Consider the following 17,377-nt stretch of genomic DNA (forward strand, 5'->3'; position numbering starts at 1 on the left):
TGTATAACTTATAAGCAATAGGATTGGCTGTATAATAAGTGATAACTATACTTGACTGAAAAGATTTTTTGACGCGATAAAGATATCAAGTACTTAACAGTTCTGTAGTGTAAGGCTCCAAACCCTGGATTTCAAAAGAAATGTAGCGTGTGGGCATTTCTTCTTCCGTTCTTCCCTAGCAACTCTCAGTCATTTGCCTAAGTGTTATGGATACAGTCCCTAACAAACCGCAGGAATGATACTTATTGATAGGAAGTGTGTCATGTGTCGTCTGAGTGACGTGCCGCCCGGTGCAATGTGAACTGTTGGCAACACGTCTAGTAAATACCTTTAACTTAGTTTAAGACAGACTACGTCATCCTGCTGTTACGACATGTCTTGGTTAAAGTTTAACCATCTGATTGGCTAACTACATGGCCAGGCATGACGTCAATGAGTCAGACCAGCTGTGGAACGTTATATAAAAGCCAGTGTGTTAACTTGAGCTAGCCTGTTGTAACCAAGACCAAGACAAAGTTGATTCATGACAAAGGCACATTTTCTATCTTGATTGAAGTTGATGTCTACTGTAGGTGAGCTTTTTTTCTCACGTTTAGGCCACACCAATTTAATTTCTTGGTTAACGGATTCGCCGCTTCATTTTTTTCTGATTTGCAAATAAAAATAAAAATTCAGAATCAACTGCAAAATGTTCATATTTTGCCCTGAACAGTTGAAAACAGTCCTTTTCTTACCACTTGTAACAGTCATTCCATCTTTCAATGCAGTAGTATAATTAAAAGTTCAAAATTCATTGTTTAAATTTTGAACCAGCCTGGTGTGTTGACTTCATGGCTCCTATGGTACCATTTTGGGCCATAATAGGATGCCTAGGCCTGTTTTTATTTTATTTTTTTTTTCCCCGCCCGCTCCATTATTTTTGTAGAAAAATCCGTTAACCAAGAAATTAAATTGGTGTGGCCTTATAGGAGTTTTAACTATTGACATTTCTAAAGTTAAGAGATGGTCTGACATACTTTCAACAGGCCTACAGTACTTGTACTACAGTACAAGGTGGCCAGAAATCTTGTTGTGAACAAGCCCTAAGTGTGTGACATCACTTCCTCCTACTCTAGTAGTCTACGAGCCATCACTTCCTTCCAACTTGACCTTAATGTCAATCTGCAGTTACCAAATATGTGTATGTATTAGCTCAAGGTCTTTGTCACACCACCTCATCACATCATGCCACCACTTCTATCCAACTTGACCTTACGGTCAATCTGCAGTAACTATATATGTATATATACAACATGTATATCAGAAATTAGGTCGTCTTTGTCACGCCATGCCATCACACCACCAGAGGCTGAAGTCCAACTCCGAAATTGCCCGCTAAGATCCGGAAGATTGAAATGAAAGTATGACCTTGACAATTAACCAGGAGGGCAGGGTATATGCCTTGTACAGAGTTGGAAGTCTGCCAATTTACACGTATCCTTGACCTTGGCCTATTGAACAACATTGGTACCCAAAGGGCAAGGTAAAGCAAAGGTTCCATTGCCCATATGTGTTTTTGAGGTTGTAGGAGCAGTGGGTGGTTATCCACTGTGTCTAGGGCACAATATTGCAAGGCAGAGCGGCTGAGCCCACATCACTCTTCTTCAATCATCTTTTAGTTTTACCAGTCCCAACCCAAGTCAGGCACCCATCTTGCACCTGGGTGGTCTGGAGTGAGGAAAGCCATGAAAAGTGCCTTTCCCAAGGATTGCCCGAAAGGCAAGGAATGAGGGCCCGCAAGGGGGGGTAGTGATTACGAATTACGCAAACTTTTCGCCGCCTATTACGAATTACGTTTAAGTCTCAGAGCTGATTACGACCTTACGATTTGCGGCTAATGTCCAATTACGAATTACGTTGATTTTTGCGGAGGCTGCCTACGAATTACGAAGTCTAAAACGGCTTGATTACGCCTTACGAAAAAGGGCTTGCAGGCCCTCAGGAATGGAACCCTGCTGTCTAGATCTCTGCTAGCCGAGCTACATACTCAGGCATATGACACCACAAAGGCACCACAAAAAATTGCATTAAAAAATAGATTGCACCAACAAACTACAACAGGTTTTACAGATATTTGCTTTGTTTTGGAATTCAGTACAACTGTTAGTTTAGTGTTATGTGTTATAGTTCTCAATCTCTTTGCAATGCAGGGCAAGTTTGCCAACTTGATTGACATGTCAGGGAAAGGATGCATATCAATGAAGGAGTGACCCAGTTAGACATTCAAACACAGACAGAATCGAAAATACCACACTTAAGACATGGCCACCATGTTTTTATGTAAGTCACTGGTAACTTGTGTACAAATCTGTAAGATAAAACTGAATATGTACCATGAAGGATAGAGTGTATCAAGCTTTCCATGAGGAAAAATATATGAACACAATAATAACACAACTGTGTCAACTGTGTCACAACAACAGCAACTGTGTCACAACAACAATAACAACAACTACTACAGTACTTTCTTTCTGCTAGACATCAGTTGAAGCTGATAGTGTATAGCTTGCATATGTATTATGAGGCTACTCCAGGACTCTTTGTGATAAGTGTGATGGGTTCTTTGACATTTGAGCCTTATATTTATAACTGACTTACTATTAAATACCTGCACAAATCTTGCTTCTGAACTAAACAAGGCATTTCCAAAAAGCACGATACTCGCTAATCGGCCATCATGACAAAATTTTGGTGCTGTAATGATGATACAACTAGATTTAGTATAATGTTACCATGTTTCAAGACAGTTTTATAGTTAGCACTTTGAACTAAAGCATTGAGTCAAGGCCAACAAATTGGATCAAATCCAACACCCCAACAAGTCAATGTTTTTATTCACACATTGACCCCGTGTTTCCAATAATGACATACTTTCAATAGATAATGTTGACCTTTGGCATGCTGAAGACTGGACTTTTTTCCAACATGACCAAATATGGTATGTACTGTACTGATGTGACGAAATACAAAGGTGTGGCTTGAGGTCAACGTTAGGCATACAACGTTGACAGACATGTACACGTTTTCTACACGTGAATACATGAGCTTGTAAATTTTAATAATTAGTGCACAAAAAATGTATACACATTTGATCATGTATGCTGCGTGTATGGTACAATCATTTTCTGTGATCAGAAAATTATAAAACTCTGACTGAAACCCTAACTTTCCTATAATGCCTATATGAGGAAATCACTAAACAGGTGCCACATGTGACGAGTAGAGTAGATTAGCAGTTCAACCAATGATAGGACAGCAATTAGCACTTTGTCCAATGAGAGAATGGCTATAGCAAGGAAAAAGAAGGAATTATGACAGCTGTTGGCTAGAATCAGAACAACAAGTTTTGACTCAGAATAATTTCAAAAATTGCAAAACTACCTGGTACTCACATTATAACAAGTTGCAGGCCCCTCTAGCTCTACAATGGTTAAATTACCAGTACAGTTCATATTAGTCGGTGTCCAAATCCGTGTTACAGAGAGTTTTAAACTGTCTTGAAGTTCCCTTACACTGTCCCCTTTTATAGTTTTACACTGTGTGTGGCTTACGTGATCCCTATACCGGTCAATGACTCACCTATTGTGTAAACTACGCCATGTGTTGCATGAAAATTTAAGATGGGGTCAAAGACCTTCAAAAAATCATGTACTTGCTTGACACCTTAAAAGACCGGACGTGTGATTCATTTAAGTGAATCCGAGTCTCTGGCAAAATCTGGTTTTAAAAATGACTGACAGAAAATGACTGCTATGTTACGAAACGTCGGCAAACCTAAGTATCCAAGCAGATGTTTGGATGTTCTTGGCTGAATTGTAAAGCTATTAAAATGGTACGATTTTTGTAGGTCTTTTGGAGGTATAGGAAACTTTATCGTGTGGTCATATGCTTTATAGTCATCTAATAATAAAATGAGAACCAAAACGTATAACAAAGAACCATACATAGGCATATCTGCTTGGATATCAAAGCGCAACGGCCGGCTAGAGGCGTTCTATATAGGGTAAGGTTAGCACAGTTTAGCAGTATAAAACGGTACGAAAATATCTTTCAAGGCATATATGTCGAGCAATGGTGTAAGGTAACATCTTAGAGAAACAGAAAAACGCCTTCGTACCTTTATCTGTTGCCCGGTTTCTTCAAGAAATGGAGATTTCTTGGGACACAACTTGGGAGAAACGGAGGTGGTCGTGGCTGTACGCCTGCGTCGATGTGGTCCTCCGGCCACAAGGACGTTGACCTTTCGCCTACTAATTACACCGAGTTTTGGGGGGAACAAACTTTTTATAACCTTTTATTTCTTTACAGTGTACTACAATTTGGAACCCAAATTGCTCTGTAATATATATTTATTAGTAATAAGCATATATTTGTATAGAAATATTATTTAGTAAATTGTTTCTTTCGTTTTATATAAGGGTATATTGTGAAACAAGTACAAACCTTACCTGCCCTATTTTTGTAGTGGACTCAACCGGTAAATCTCGTACTACGCGGGACTTCAGCATCGCGAGAAATAGCGAGATTTCTCCCCAACGACGAGACCGGGAAAGACTGACAAAGATGGCTGCGATCAAGGCTCTCAACCCGAAGGCCGAAGTTGCCAGGGCCGCACAGGCCTTGGCCGTCAATATCTCCGCAGCTAGAGGTCTCCAAGACGTTCTCAAGTCTAACCTTGGACCGAAGGGCACCATGAAGATGTGAGTGTCGGCTCCTACGGGGACGATTTTTACCGTTTTTTGTGGTGACAGGAGGGTGGGCAAGAGAAGCACGTGCAAAGATCTGGAACATTCTGGAGCCGGCAGAATGTATTTGCACTCAACATAGTCTTTTCCGTTAGCCGTTTCTCCTACACAAACGTAAATTGAACATTCGTAAACTGTTTTTGTGGCAGTTTTAGTCCTCTACTTTTACGTATAGCGGTTCCATGGCTGATGAAGTTAATGCAATTTAATTATCCAAGAAGGCTGTGCAGATAGTAGAAATTATAGATGTAGATGACAAGCATTTTTCTATTTTCCACACTTTTATTATACGACGACGATAGCCCATATTTGGATATTTGTAATTTTAACGCAGTATGTGTAATTTTAATATGTACACAAGGGAACAAAAATAATGCAGATTCCCTGGGGAATCTGTTTGTTGGATGGTATCGAATGAACAGGAAAGAAGAAAAGAAACAAAAGAAATTCAACCCTCTTATTCACTTCTCAACCCTCTCATTATCTAGATTTCACTATGGTCTTTGAGTTTGCAGTTTAGATTCTGTACTAGTAACTGTAAAACAGCACATGTCTACAACAAGAGTGTAAAAAAAAACCCGCTGCAATGATTTTATGACTACTAAAGATACATTTTGTTTGCAGGTTGGTGTCAGGTGCAGGTGATATCAAGCTGACCAAAGATGGCAATGTGCTGCTGCATGAAATGGTAAGAAGAGATACCAGTTCACGATTCAAACTAGCCCGTTGGCAGAACATATTATGCCTGCACAAAACCTGTAATGTATTATACATAGCACTTTGGCAGAATGTATCGTTTAACGTTGTAGTCCCCTATTTAAGGATAATGTCCCGTCTTAAGTTTTCAAATGTTGTGTTGGGAAAGATATTGTCTGTAACAGACAAAATTCTGATGCATACATACATACATACATACATACATATCCAGGCTTTGATTATTCTGCTGCCAGCGATGCAAAGATGAGAAAACATCCAACGAAAACCATTAAACAAGAAGCCATAGGTGACAATCCTCCGTGAAGTTTTACATATTTAAACAAAATCCCAAGCGTCAACGCCAGACCTACTGTGCAGACATTATATTAAATTAGGCAACGGTTAATACAATGACGGCGCGTCACAAGCATAAAACATACAAAGAGCTAAATCCATTACTGCTCCCAGGGCGTGTAAAGATACTGTGCTTCAAGTTCGAAGTTCATTTTAATTACACACACACAATCATTGCATTCACATAACTAGAGCTCCCCGATCTCATACCTTCGCCAAATGATGTTAATCTTTATGGCTGACAAATGATAGATTATTCCCCCTGCTTGTGCAAATAGGATCCTCTTTCTTATGAATTTTATCAGTTTATCATATTCTCAACCAAAAGACAGTCTTATATTAACAAACAATGCCATTCTAGCATTTCCTCATAAATTATGCAAATGAGGTCCTGATTTGAATACATTATGTTTAATGATGTTCACCTTCACTGTACTTTCAAAGACCATAAATATGAAATTCCAGGCAGTTATCATTACAGAATTATAACATTTTCTCATTAATTATGCAAATTAAGTATTCATTTAAATAATCAATATCTGCCTGTGTCTATCTCGTTCTCAATTACCAATGCGACAAGCTTCAATAGTCCTATGATGGAATGCAGCTGATTTATAGAATTTCTCCATAAATTATGCAAATTACATCCATATTTGCATAATTGTCACATAATTATATTAAGCATCACGTAAGCTACATGCATACCAAAAGTCACGACGATCCGTCAACCGATTCTTGAGTTATTCTCTTTTGAATATATTCAAATAGATAGTCCTGCAGTTCCAGAGCAAGCCGCTAGGGGGCCCAAACTCACGTCACTTCTTTCCCAGCACAAGAGCTACGTGCCATCTGAATTTCGTCACCCTGGCATGTCTGGATCATGAGATATCAAAACCGGAAGTTCAGCTGCAGTACCGTAACAAGCTGCTAGGGGGCCCAAAATCTAATCATTTTGAGGTCTCATTAAGACCTACCCACCTACCAAGTATCAAGACAATCCATCAAGGCCTTCTCAAGTTATCGTGTTTACAGACACACACACACACACACACGCATACACGAACGCCTCTGAAAACATAACCTTCTTGGCGAAGGTAAAGATCGGACTATCATGGTCAGCCCCACCGTCTTACCGTGCCTGTACCTAATTAAGCGCGCCTGGAGTTGCTGTAATCACCGCGAGTGTTACTAGTACTACCGTCGGCCAGATAACCAGGATATCTGCTTACAGTACCTCTGCTACCAGACAACTGCCTAAACCTACGGCCTATTCCACAGGATTGTAAAAGTAGGGATGTTTCTAAAATATGCATTTACTCCAATATCAAAACAGCTACGGTAAAAATAAAAAGACGTGCATCATCCCGGACATAATGCAACACCACATGCGAAATTACACAGATATGCGACGTACGGCAGAATGCGTTTTGGCTGCGAACATCTTCCAAAAAACTTGGCATCTCTTAACCGTGGGCAAAAACATCTGGAACCACTTATAAAAACCACCCCGTATCTGCATGAACCTTTTACCTCCCCCCCGCTATTCCAAACAACGCGTTTTTCTGGACCGTTCCAATTCGCCTCGTAATTGTAGGGGTGCGTCTGCGATATTACATTGACCGCGAAAGCAGCAACGGCAAAAATACACATTCGTGCATCAACACGGGCATGCCCGCAGACGGCGTATCAAATTGCGTGCCGATTACACAAAGAGAACCCAGTGTTTTGACTGCGAACATGAAAAATCAGCCGATTACAACACTCCGTCCGGAGGTCCTGACCTCCTTCACGGAGTAAAAATCCAAGTTTCCTGCAGGCGCAGTACGTTCTGTCGATATGCTGTTGTAAGTGTGCATGTGCAGTGTGGGTACTGCATGCATACTTCAAACTAGTGCTGCGTACCAGTTCACTGGACTTGGATCCGGTCTTGTAAGAATGTTTAGGTTCAAGTCCAAAAAAAACCTAAAAGTCAAGAACTGAGTCCGGACTTATTACCATTAAAGACCATTTCACACACCCTTTTTCTTTCCAAATCACCTAAAACCTTCCGTAGGTTGCAAAATCTGTGCTGCAAAATGAAGAAAACATTGCCATCGGGCATCATCAAGTACCGGCCTCCATGTTATGTGGCCAAAGTTTCACCCAGACAACATTTTAAGGTTGCCAACATGCAATTTTGTATATGCCACGTGCCAGGGGTTTAGGTCCGGACTTACAAGTCCGGAACTGAACCTAAACCTCTGGACTTGAATCTGGACCTGAACCTAAATATGGGTTTATTAGGTATGCAGCACTACTTCAAACTTATCGAACACCGTGTTCTTTTCGCCATCTGTCTTTCAGTACAATTTCTCAGAATTCTTCTTTTTACATCACGTTTTGTGCCATTCTTGCGTACAGCAAATCCAGCACCCGACTGCGTCGCTGATCGCGAGAGTCGCGACAGCACAGGATGACATCACCGGTGACGGGACCACCTCCACTGTCCTCATCATAGGAGAGCTGCTGAAACAAGCCGACCTCTACATCTCTGAGGTAAAATTCAAGTTTTTGTTTCCGGGTACGGCCACACCAATTTTATTTGTTGGTTCTCGGATTCACCTCTTCATTTTTTTCTGATTTAGAATAAATAAAAAAGATTCTGGTTATGAATCAATTAAAAAATGCTCATATTTTGTCCCCAACAGTTGAGGAAAGTGCTTTTCTTTCTAGTTGTTACAGTTTTTCCATCTATCAATGCAGTGGTTTGATTAAAAGTTCGAAGTTTGTTCTTTAAATATCAACCCAGCCTTTTGTGTTGACATGGCTCCTATCGTAGCATTTAGGGCTATAATAGGATGCCTAGACCTGTTTTTATTTTTTTTTCCTGCCCTGTCGCTTCATTTTTTTCTGGAAAAATCTGAGAACCAACAAATTAAATTGGTGTGGCCTACAGAGGTATTGTTTTGGGTAGATTGTCTGTGGGCATGTGTATATGCTTGTCCAGACAGTGTGGGTTGACACCACATGGGTGGGGGGAACATGACAGGCAGGATAACAGCTCAAAAGGTCAGACACAGGAAATGGGGGGAACTTGCTTGAAGGCCTAGAAAACCCAAAATCCTTTCCGTAAGTCTAAAATCCTTTTGTCAGTTGACTTTTAACATCCTTTTGTCATTCTTCTTACATCCTTTTGTCATTTGAATTTACAGTTCTTCTCTATTGTCTTACAGGGTCTGCATCCTAGACTGGTAGTTGAAGGGTTCGAGTTGTCCAAGACAAAGGCCCTGGAGGTAAGTAGTGTTTCTATACTATAGTCTTTGCTGCTAAACTCTGACAGGCTGCAGTTTGATGTGCACCTGCTAGATGTCTCCCATAGACCATAAAACCACAACCTTCTGTTTTTCCCAGGTGTTGGACCAGGTGAAGGTACAGCAGGACATGAACAGGGAGATCCTCATCAACGTGGCCAGAACTTCCCTCAGGACCAAAGTACACGAGGACCTGGCCGATCACCTGACAGAGGTTTGTTTGTTTGTTTAGCCTTTGTTTATTCATGAAATATTTGGTGTATGTATTCAAAGTTTGAAGCAGTTATGTCTTTTAATTAATTGACACACTCTTTTTTTATGTAATGTATTGTATGTGTTGAATAATTTATGTACTTTGTCCCATTACATGCATGGACTATTTTGTACACTTGTATATGCTTTGTCTGGAAACAGTAAGTAGTAAGAAAAGGACTGTTTTCAACTGTTCAGGGCAAAATATGAGCATTTTGCAGTTGATTCTGAATTTTTATTTTTATTTGCAAATCAGAAAGAAATGAAGCGGCGAATCCGTTAACCAAGAAATTAAATTGGTGTGGCCTAAATCACATGCTTGAGACATAAAATTGGCAGTTGATTTGATTGACTTCTGAGGTGTGGTTTTGTGTGTCTGTCTGGACAGAGTAGGTTGACATACTTCCCAGAGGTCTGAAATGTCCAATTTCTTGTTGATTGCAGTGCATAGTTGATGCCGTCCTTGCTATAAGAAAGGAAGGAGAACCCCTGGACCTTCACATGGTGGAGATTATGGAGATGCAGCACAAGACTGACTCCGACACACAGTAAGTTCTCACACAAAAATGGCTTTCCTGGGGATTTTTTTTGCATTGTTATGTTTACTGAAGAAAAACATATTGTTTTTACTCAGTTTCTTCCTCTTCTTCTGTTCCAAACACTAACCTCTGACCTGGCCAATGACATGATTTGTTGACGTCTGTCACCATGGTGACTGGTGTTGGGTTACATAATGTTGCAATTTCATGGTCTGCTTTGCTCCTGTCACCATATACTAGTAGTACATGTATGTGAATATGTTTTGAGTAAAAATTAACAGGGCAGACCATGTCCGAAGGTAAACATTATACATTTGCTTTGCAAGTGTTACTTCTCTAGTTTACAGTTTGCAATTGAAACAGTTCTGTAGTACAGGAGTCATGAATTTGTCACCGAAAAATTCAAGGATTAAACAACCACGAATATTTCAAGACTTACAGTAGCTTGTTTTACTGGTACCAACATAACAAACAGCAATATTTTGATGAAGCTCTAAAATACCATTTGTCACTAATGTCAGGTTGGTTCGCGGTCTGGTGATGGACCACGGCGGTCGCCATCCCGACATGCCCAAGAGGGTGGAGGACGCCTACATCTTCACGTGTAACGTGTCCATGGAGTACGAGAAAACGTAAGTCTGACCAATCACGTAGCCGATTACATCACGCTTGTAGTAGCCCTTCCACTGGTCAGGCCTCTAGCAGCTTGATGCAGGGCTCAAAATTAAAGGTGATCCAGTGGCCACTGACCAATAAAATTTACGTTGGGACAACTAAAAACACACTTTAGGACATTTTTGGGACAAAAGAAAAATAATCAGCATCAGAATGTCATCCCTTTTGTTTATCAGGCACATGTCCCGGCTTTTGGAGCCGGAAAAATCCCCTCCAAATTTCCTGTCTACTCTGCAATTATAGTGCACCTGGGAGTGAACATAAGCAAAATAAAGTCATACAATTCTTCCCGGTTGGGACAGTTCATCCTCACTTGGGACAATTTAAATTTATTTTTGGGAGAGTGCTGGGACAATAGGAAGAAAAGTTGATTTCGGGGCCTTTTGATGGCCAACCCCTCTAAGTTAGGAGAATTGGGAACATCTTAATCCTGTTGATTTTTGCATACATGTATTTGCTAACATGCACCAATTATTGTCATGCAGAATGACAATAGGTCAGAAGGTCAGACACAGGAAATTGGGTGAACTAGAGCTAGAAGGTCAAAAGGCTCCCAGAAGTCTGAAATCTCTGATTTTTTATTAAAAATAATTGCTCAGTTTCTTTAAGTCTGTTAAAAGAATGTGCCATTTGTTTATTTGTTAATTTTGATTTTCACAAAGTGAAAGGGAGGACAAAACAGGTACATACTTACCTTTACAAGTTGCCTTCCCCCATACAAAAACACATATACAACATCAACATTTACATAGTCAATGACAACAAATATAAAAATACACAGAATAGGCAATCAATATGGAAAGTTAAGCATAATTCAAATATATCTAATAAGTAGTATAAATTGTGTTGAAAACTGATTTGATAAATGCTTAATATTCAATGAACTTTTATTTCCATTAGCGAAGTGAATTCCGGGTTCTTCTACAAGAGCGCGGCTGAGCGCGAGAAGCTGGTTCTGGCAGAGCGGAAGTACGTCCTGGAGAGAGTGCAGAAGGTCATTGACCTGAAGAAGAAAGTCTGTGAGGGAAACAACAAGGGCTTCGTGCTCATCAACCAGAAGGTAGTCATGCTTATGTTTCTGTTAAGCCTGTCACACATGGCTGAATACATGAAGATGTGTGTCCATTTGTCCGGACAGAGTAGGTTGATAGCACAAAGGTGGGTGACAGATGGACAGGCAGAATGATGGGAGGTCCAAAGATCAAACATAGGAAATGGGGTGAACTTGAGGGTAATTGACATCACATGGGTGAGGAAGATTGACAGTCAGAATGACAGATCAGAAGGTCAGCCACAGGAAATGGGGTCGACATGATGGTCCCAGAATCTGGTCAGGAGCCACCAGGAATTAGAGGTGGACATGGGGGAATTCAGGAAGCCGAAGATTGCATACTTTCCAGAAGTATGAAATCTCTAATTTCTTATTCAAAGGTATTAAGGATTGGTAAAATGTAATACAGAGCAGTTATGTTTACCAAAGGAAAACATATTGTTTTTGCTCTGTTTCCTCATTTCCAAACACAAAAGGCCAGTGACCTGAACCAGATGTCTGTCACCATGGTAACTAGTGTTGGATTACATCATGTTGCAATTTTCTGTTTGACCATATTCATAAATGTGTTTGAGTAGTTTTAGGTTATTCTCTTAAAAGAACAGAAGATTGATACTAAATGAAGCTGACTTTTTTGACCTGCAGGGCATCGACCCCTTCTCCCTGGACATGCTGGCTAAGGAAGGCATCATGGCGCTGAGGAGAGCCAAGCGGAGGAACATGGAGCGCCTGTCGCTCGCCTGCGGAGGTATGGCCATGAACGACGTCAACGACCTGACCGCGGACTGTCTCGGAGAGGCCGGGCTCGTCTACGAACACGTGCTGGTAAGGGTTCAGAGTTCAACGGTCGCGACGTTGTAGAATCCCTCTCAGGAAATGTTTAGAAGGGATTAAATCTCACAGTAATTAGATTGACACATAGCAGCTGTCTTATTGGTTGAAAATGGTTATTTTGATAGACAGCTGGGATTGGTTTACTGGTTATGCAATGTATGAACTTCAGTAAGCATACTGTAAATCTTGAACTGTTTGCAGTGTTTTGTTTTCACAGTGGTGTTATTCATGCCACTGTAAATAAGTATTTCTTTTGTATCACTACTGTATTACAGAATGCTGCAAACTTAAAGCACTGTGAAAATATCGTTCTATTTCTACAATGAGATTAAAGGCATTCAATGCAATTCTTAGGGCTTGGAAACCCAATGTTTCAAAGTCAATATTCTAGACACTTATCTACATACTTGAAACAATGCTATCCCAATGTATATGGACCCTCAGGGAACTAAAATTCCCAAAATTCTGACAGAAAATGGTTACTGGAAGGGCCCTTGGCTGATTTTTAGGGTACCACCCATAAAATAAAGGACTCATCTTCGGACTTGTTTCTGCAGTTTTAAATACCCTAAGTATTAAATGCTGATTGAAATGTGCTAATGTGAAGCAGTATGTGTCAATATTGTTAGGATTGCCTTATTCAGAATATTTCCAGTTATGCTTCTCTGAAATCGCATTGCATGCCTTTAAGTCACTGCCAAAAATAAGAGAATTTGTGTTTATTTCCAGGGTGAGGCTAAGTTCACGTTTGTGGAGGAGTGTGCGAACCCGAGGTCAGTGACCCTGCTGGTGAAGGGACCCAACAAACACACCCTCAACCAGATCAAGGACGCCATCCACGACGGACTCAGGGCCGTCAAGAACGCCATCGAGGACGGTACGCTAATAATCAGTGCTGTGTACCGGTTCACTGGACTGTAAAAATGTTTAGGTTCAAGTCCAGAAAAAACTAAAAGTGAAGAACCGATTCTGGACTTATTAAAAAAAAACATATCACATACCCCTTTTCTTTCCAAACCACCTAAAACCTTCCATAGATTGCAAAAACTGTGCTGCAAAATGAAGAAAACAATGCCATCGGGCATCATCAAGTGTCGGCCATGTTATGTGGTCTAAGTTTTGCCCAAACAACATTGCAAGGTTGCCAACATGCAATTTTGTATATATATGCCATGGGTTAGGTCCGGACTTACGAGTCAGGAACTGAACCTAAACCTCTGGACTTGAACCTAAATGTGGGTTTACATGTAGGTACACAGCACTATGAATTATTGTGCTGAAATTGTAGAGAATATTGGGTAAACTCGTGTTTGGTGTGGACTTGTCAGTGGATTTGTGTGTGTGTCAAGACAGTTGTTTGATAGCACGTGGGTGGGGAAGTTTGACAGGCAGAATGATAGGGTAAGAAGTATAAATGCAGGAAATGGGATGAACTGGAGCATAGGTTGACAGCATGTGGGTGGGGAAGATTGACAGAATGAGAGGTGGTCAGACACCAGAAATGGGGTTAAACTTGATAGTATGTTTACAGCATGTGGGTGGGAAGATTGACAGACAATGAACAGGATGACAAAAGGTTAGACAAAACCCCAAATACTTTTCGAAGGTCTGAACGAAATGTCTGATATCTTGTGATGAAATTGTAAAAAGAGTATGTTGAAACTCAAACTTAAGTCAGCTTATACTTGTGAACTTCAACCTCATGTGATAGAAAAAAAACATGTTTTTTTAGATTTTGGTTGAGTTGAATGCAGTAACAGGGATGATGTTTATTTTTCTATTGCAGGTTGTGTGGTACCAGGAGCTGGAGCGTTTGAAGTTGCCTGCCATTCTGCACTGTCGGAATATGCCAAGACCGTGAAGGGTCGCGCCAGGCTCGGGGTCCAGGCTTTCGCTGATGCCCTGCTTGTCATTCCTAAGGTAGGTTTGTCTATATGGGTAGACTCTACTCTGATGCTGGATTTAACGTCCCTCGGATAGGACGTTAAATGGAGGTCCCGTGTTTGAGGAGAGCCACACCCCACGCATGTTAAAGAACCCACTGCACTTATTGAAAAGAATAGGGGACCTTCCCGGTGTGAGTGGTTCAAACCTGACAGTTCGGTCTTACGCAGCTTGTACATGTATGTACATGTACAAAACTGGTGTGTTACGCCTAAAGGCGGTTTACCGGTTGTGTGAAACAAACATTTTCCTTTCCAACTTTATGAAATCACCAAATTCCATCTTAATTTCTCCATGTTTACAGACAAAAAGAAAACTTCTCTCCTCTTAACATCACAGAAACTAACTACACATCATACATTTATCACAGAGAAAAATGGGATACTTTGACTCTAAATATGTCAAACCCAACAAGTTAGGGTCAGCATTTGCACTGGTGGTCACATGCAATACATTTAATAGTGTAATTCAGTAATTTATGTTCACGGTAGCAAAAGTTCACGGTCTGAGGAAAATGGATGTGTTCATGGAACTATATGTTCACGGTGGCGACAGGTGCAGGAAAAAGAAAGTCCAGGAATTAACTGTTAACTGTAATGATACGTTCACAGTACAGAGGTGACAGTGAAAACAGTGAACATAACAGTGAAAAAGTCAGGAATTACAGTAATATTTATTGTCACTGGGTCAGTTTTATGCCACTTGTAATTAGTCTCTGGGCAAGAATTTCCAAGAACTTTATTGTCATATAGATGAAAATCAAGTTGGTGTGGCCTGATGTATTGGTTGTTGTTGTCCAGGTCCTAGCCCAGAACTCCGGCCAGGACCCCCAGGACACCATGGTGAAACTACAGCAGGAGTACGCAGAGGCAGGCATGCCGGTGGGCTTCGACATCTCAACAGGTCAGTAGTGTGTTTAAAGTTAAAACTTTTGGTCCAACACAAAAAAGGTCTCTCACCTAGAGCTTTCGACCAGTCACTCTGGTCTTCCCCAGTGAGGCTTGTCACGTGGCTTCTTTGAAATGTGACATCAACACTGAGCCAAAGGTATCTGGTAGACGATGTCGGCCCCCATCGTGGTTCAGTGAAAGGTGATGGGCCCTGATGTAAATAGCCTCCTTCACCCCTCTCAGGAAATAGTCTTGTTCAGTGTCCAAAATCCTTGTATCCAAGTGTCAAGTGAAACAAAGTGTCCGGGTGACTCCATGTGGATATGTTGTGACACTTCTGAACTGGCAGAGCTCTGCCTGTAATGTTTAAATGTTTAAGTCTGCAGTCTTACATCTTGTGTTAAGTGAGATCCCTGCTTTGTAAAAATGTACCATGAACCTCCTGATCTTTTATTTCTTGATCAGGTGAGGCGATAAATGCAGGTGACGCTGGGATCTGGGACAACCACTGTGTGAAGAAGCAGATTATCAACTCCTGGTGAGTCCTGGTCAAACATGCAGTCAATAGACTGATTCTGACTGTCTATCACTATTCAGCAAAAACTGTTCAACCAATGTTAGCATTGCAATTTATTGGTGAGACCAATCATAGAGTGGCGGTGTTTCTGTGGCTTTGGGATAGGTCTATAAAGTACTAGTCTTAGGAACATGCGCATGGCTCTTTTGCACTCACATAAAACTTTAGTCACTTTTTGTTTGAATTACTGGTACCATACTTCCTTGTCAAAATGAATTGCCAGTGAAGACATCCTTTAGGATGTCAACCACAGAAGTTGAGTGAATCTTTGTTAGGAACTTTGTGTGAGTCAATGTCTACCTGTTCTAAATAGAGGAGAAAGTATGAAACAAAAGTCTTGCGTAGATACAGAATGAATGAATGAATGAATGACTGTTTATTTTCATGCCATTGCGATCAATATGTCGCCCAGCCCATATATGGGCTTATAAGGCACCGACAAAATACAAAATCAAAACAAATAAAAAGGTACAGAGAATCAGATATAACATAAATTATAACTTAACATAATTTATACCAGTGTGGCAAAGGGAATTTACAACAAATGAAACAAATAATGATGTCGGAAATCTGAATGACCTTGCTACTGTAAATGTTAAAATGTTTGCAAAATAAAATCCAAAAATAAATGAATTCACAGTAACATCCTTTATTTTATTCCCTTGTTTTTAGCACGGTGATAGCCTCCAACCTGCTACTGGTGGATGAGATCATGAGAGCTGGCATGTCCTCACTCAAGAAGGGCTCCTAACCACCGCGGGCCGGCTACTGTAGTGTCAGATCAATGTGTGCACCTAGATAGACTTTTATATATCATATTCTCAATTGGAATTTGGACACGAAAGCTGCATACCGTGCCATGTTACCATCTGTTTGTTATGTAGTAAAATGATTTGAATGCCAAGGTCCAGTGTTCTAGCCAGTGTCTGTCTTGTTGAAATTTTGCCACTTATGATGTACAAAAGTTTTGCCCTGTCTGTCATCTTGGTGTCATCTTGGATGGACAAAAATTGGCATGTAAAGATACGGAAAGAGATGTCATTGAACTAAAATTTTCCCCTCAAAATGCAGGAAATACATGTGCAGCGTTTCAGAGGGACAAGATTTTGAAGTTTTCAAAATGACTTCAAACAAAATTGAGATGATGGAAAAAAAATTCAGGCTGGCAAGAACACTGCCAAGGAATAACGTTGTTGTCCTTTTGCTTTACCACTGACCTTGGAACCAAAAACCTTGGACAAAACCTAAGATGATGGCAAAAATATCGTTGAGATTATCTTGAATTATGGATTGATAAAACAGATACTACAAGAGATGGAAAATGGCAGGGTGTGCAATTTTTGTTTCCGCCAATAAACTGGTTCACAGTTTAAACTGTGCATGTGCAGCATGATGCATTGTGGGTAACAACAAAGTTGAAGACCCCCGAGACGTATACAAAACATGTCTGGATATATATGAAGCATGATCTAGACAAGAACTGTTTGTAAG

At 40.5% G+C, this 17,377-nt stretch overlaps 2 protein-coding genes across 3 annotated transcripts in view; one reads left to right on the forward strand and one right to left on the reverse strand.

Annotated features, from left to right (window-relative positions):
- The window catches only part of LOC109479023 (NADPH--cytochrome P450 reductase-like), a 21,853-nt gene extending 17,574 nt beyond the window's left edge, over positions 1 to 4,279 (reverse strand). The window contains exon 1 of one of the 2 annotated variants that reach the window (XM_019780977.1): positions 4,157 to 4,279. Coding sequence is in view for 1 of the 2 variants with exons in the window: in XM_019780902.1 (XP_019636461.1) it covers positions 3,432 to 3,491 (60 nt within the window). In the remaining variant the exon portion in view is untranslated. Of the gene's footprint in view, positions 1 to 3,431; positions 3,507 to 4,156 lie in introns of those variants that run through there. The other variant, XM_019780902.1, reaches the window with a different exon arrangement.
- A 323-nt stretch (positions 4,280 to 4,602) lies between these two features.
- On the forward strand, positions 4,603 to 16,869 carry LOC109480406 (T-complex protein 1 subunit zeta-like). The gene is made up of 14 exons (XM_019782629.1): positions 4,603 to 4,739; positions 5,409 to 5,472; positions 8,235 to 8,369; positions 9,047 to 9,106; positions 9,225 to 9,338; positions 9,821 to 9,924; positions 10,437 to 10,547; positions 11,491 to 11,650; positions 12,287 to 12,466; positions 13,205 to 13,352; positions 14,262 to 14,395; positions 15,220 to 15,322; positions 15,775 to 15,847; positions 16,559 to 16,869. Exons 1-14 carry the CDS (start codon positions 4,603 to 4,605, stop codon positions 16,635 to 16,637), a joined length of 1,602 nt encoding a protein of 533 aa, XP_019638188.1. The 3' UTR covers positions 16,638 to 16,869.
- The last annotated feature ends 508 nt before the right edge of the window (positions 16,870 to 17,377 follow it).

This window comes from Branchiostoma belcheri, unplaced genomic scaffold, assembly GCF_001625305.1.
Source record: "Branchiostoma belcheri isolate BF01 breed outbred unplaced genomic scaffold, Haploidv18h27 scaffold1, whole genome shotgun sequence".
In the NCBI taxonomy this organism is placed as follows: Eukaryota; Metazoa; Chordata; class Leptocardii; order Amphioxiformes; family Branchiostomatidae; genus Branchiostoma; species Branchiostoma belcheri.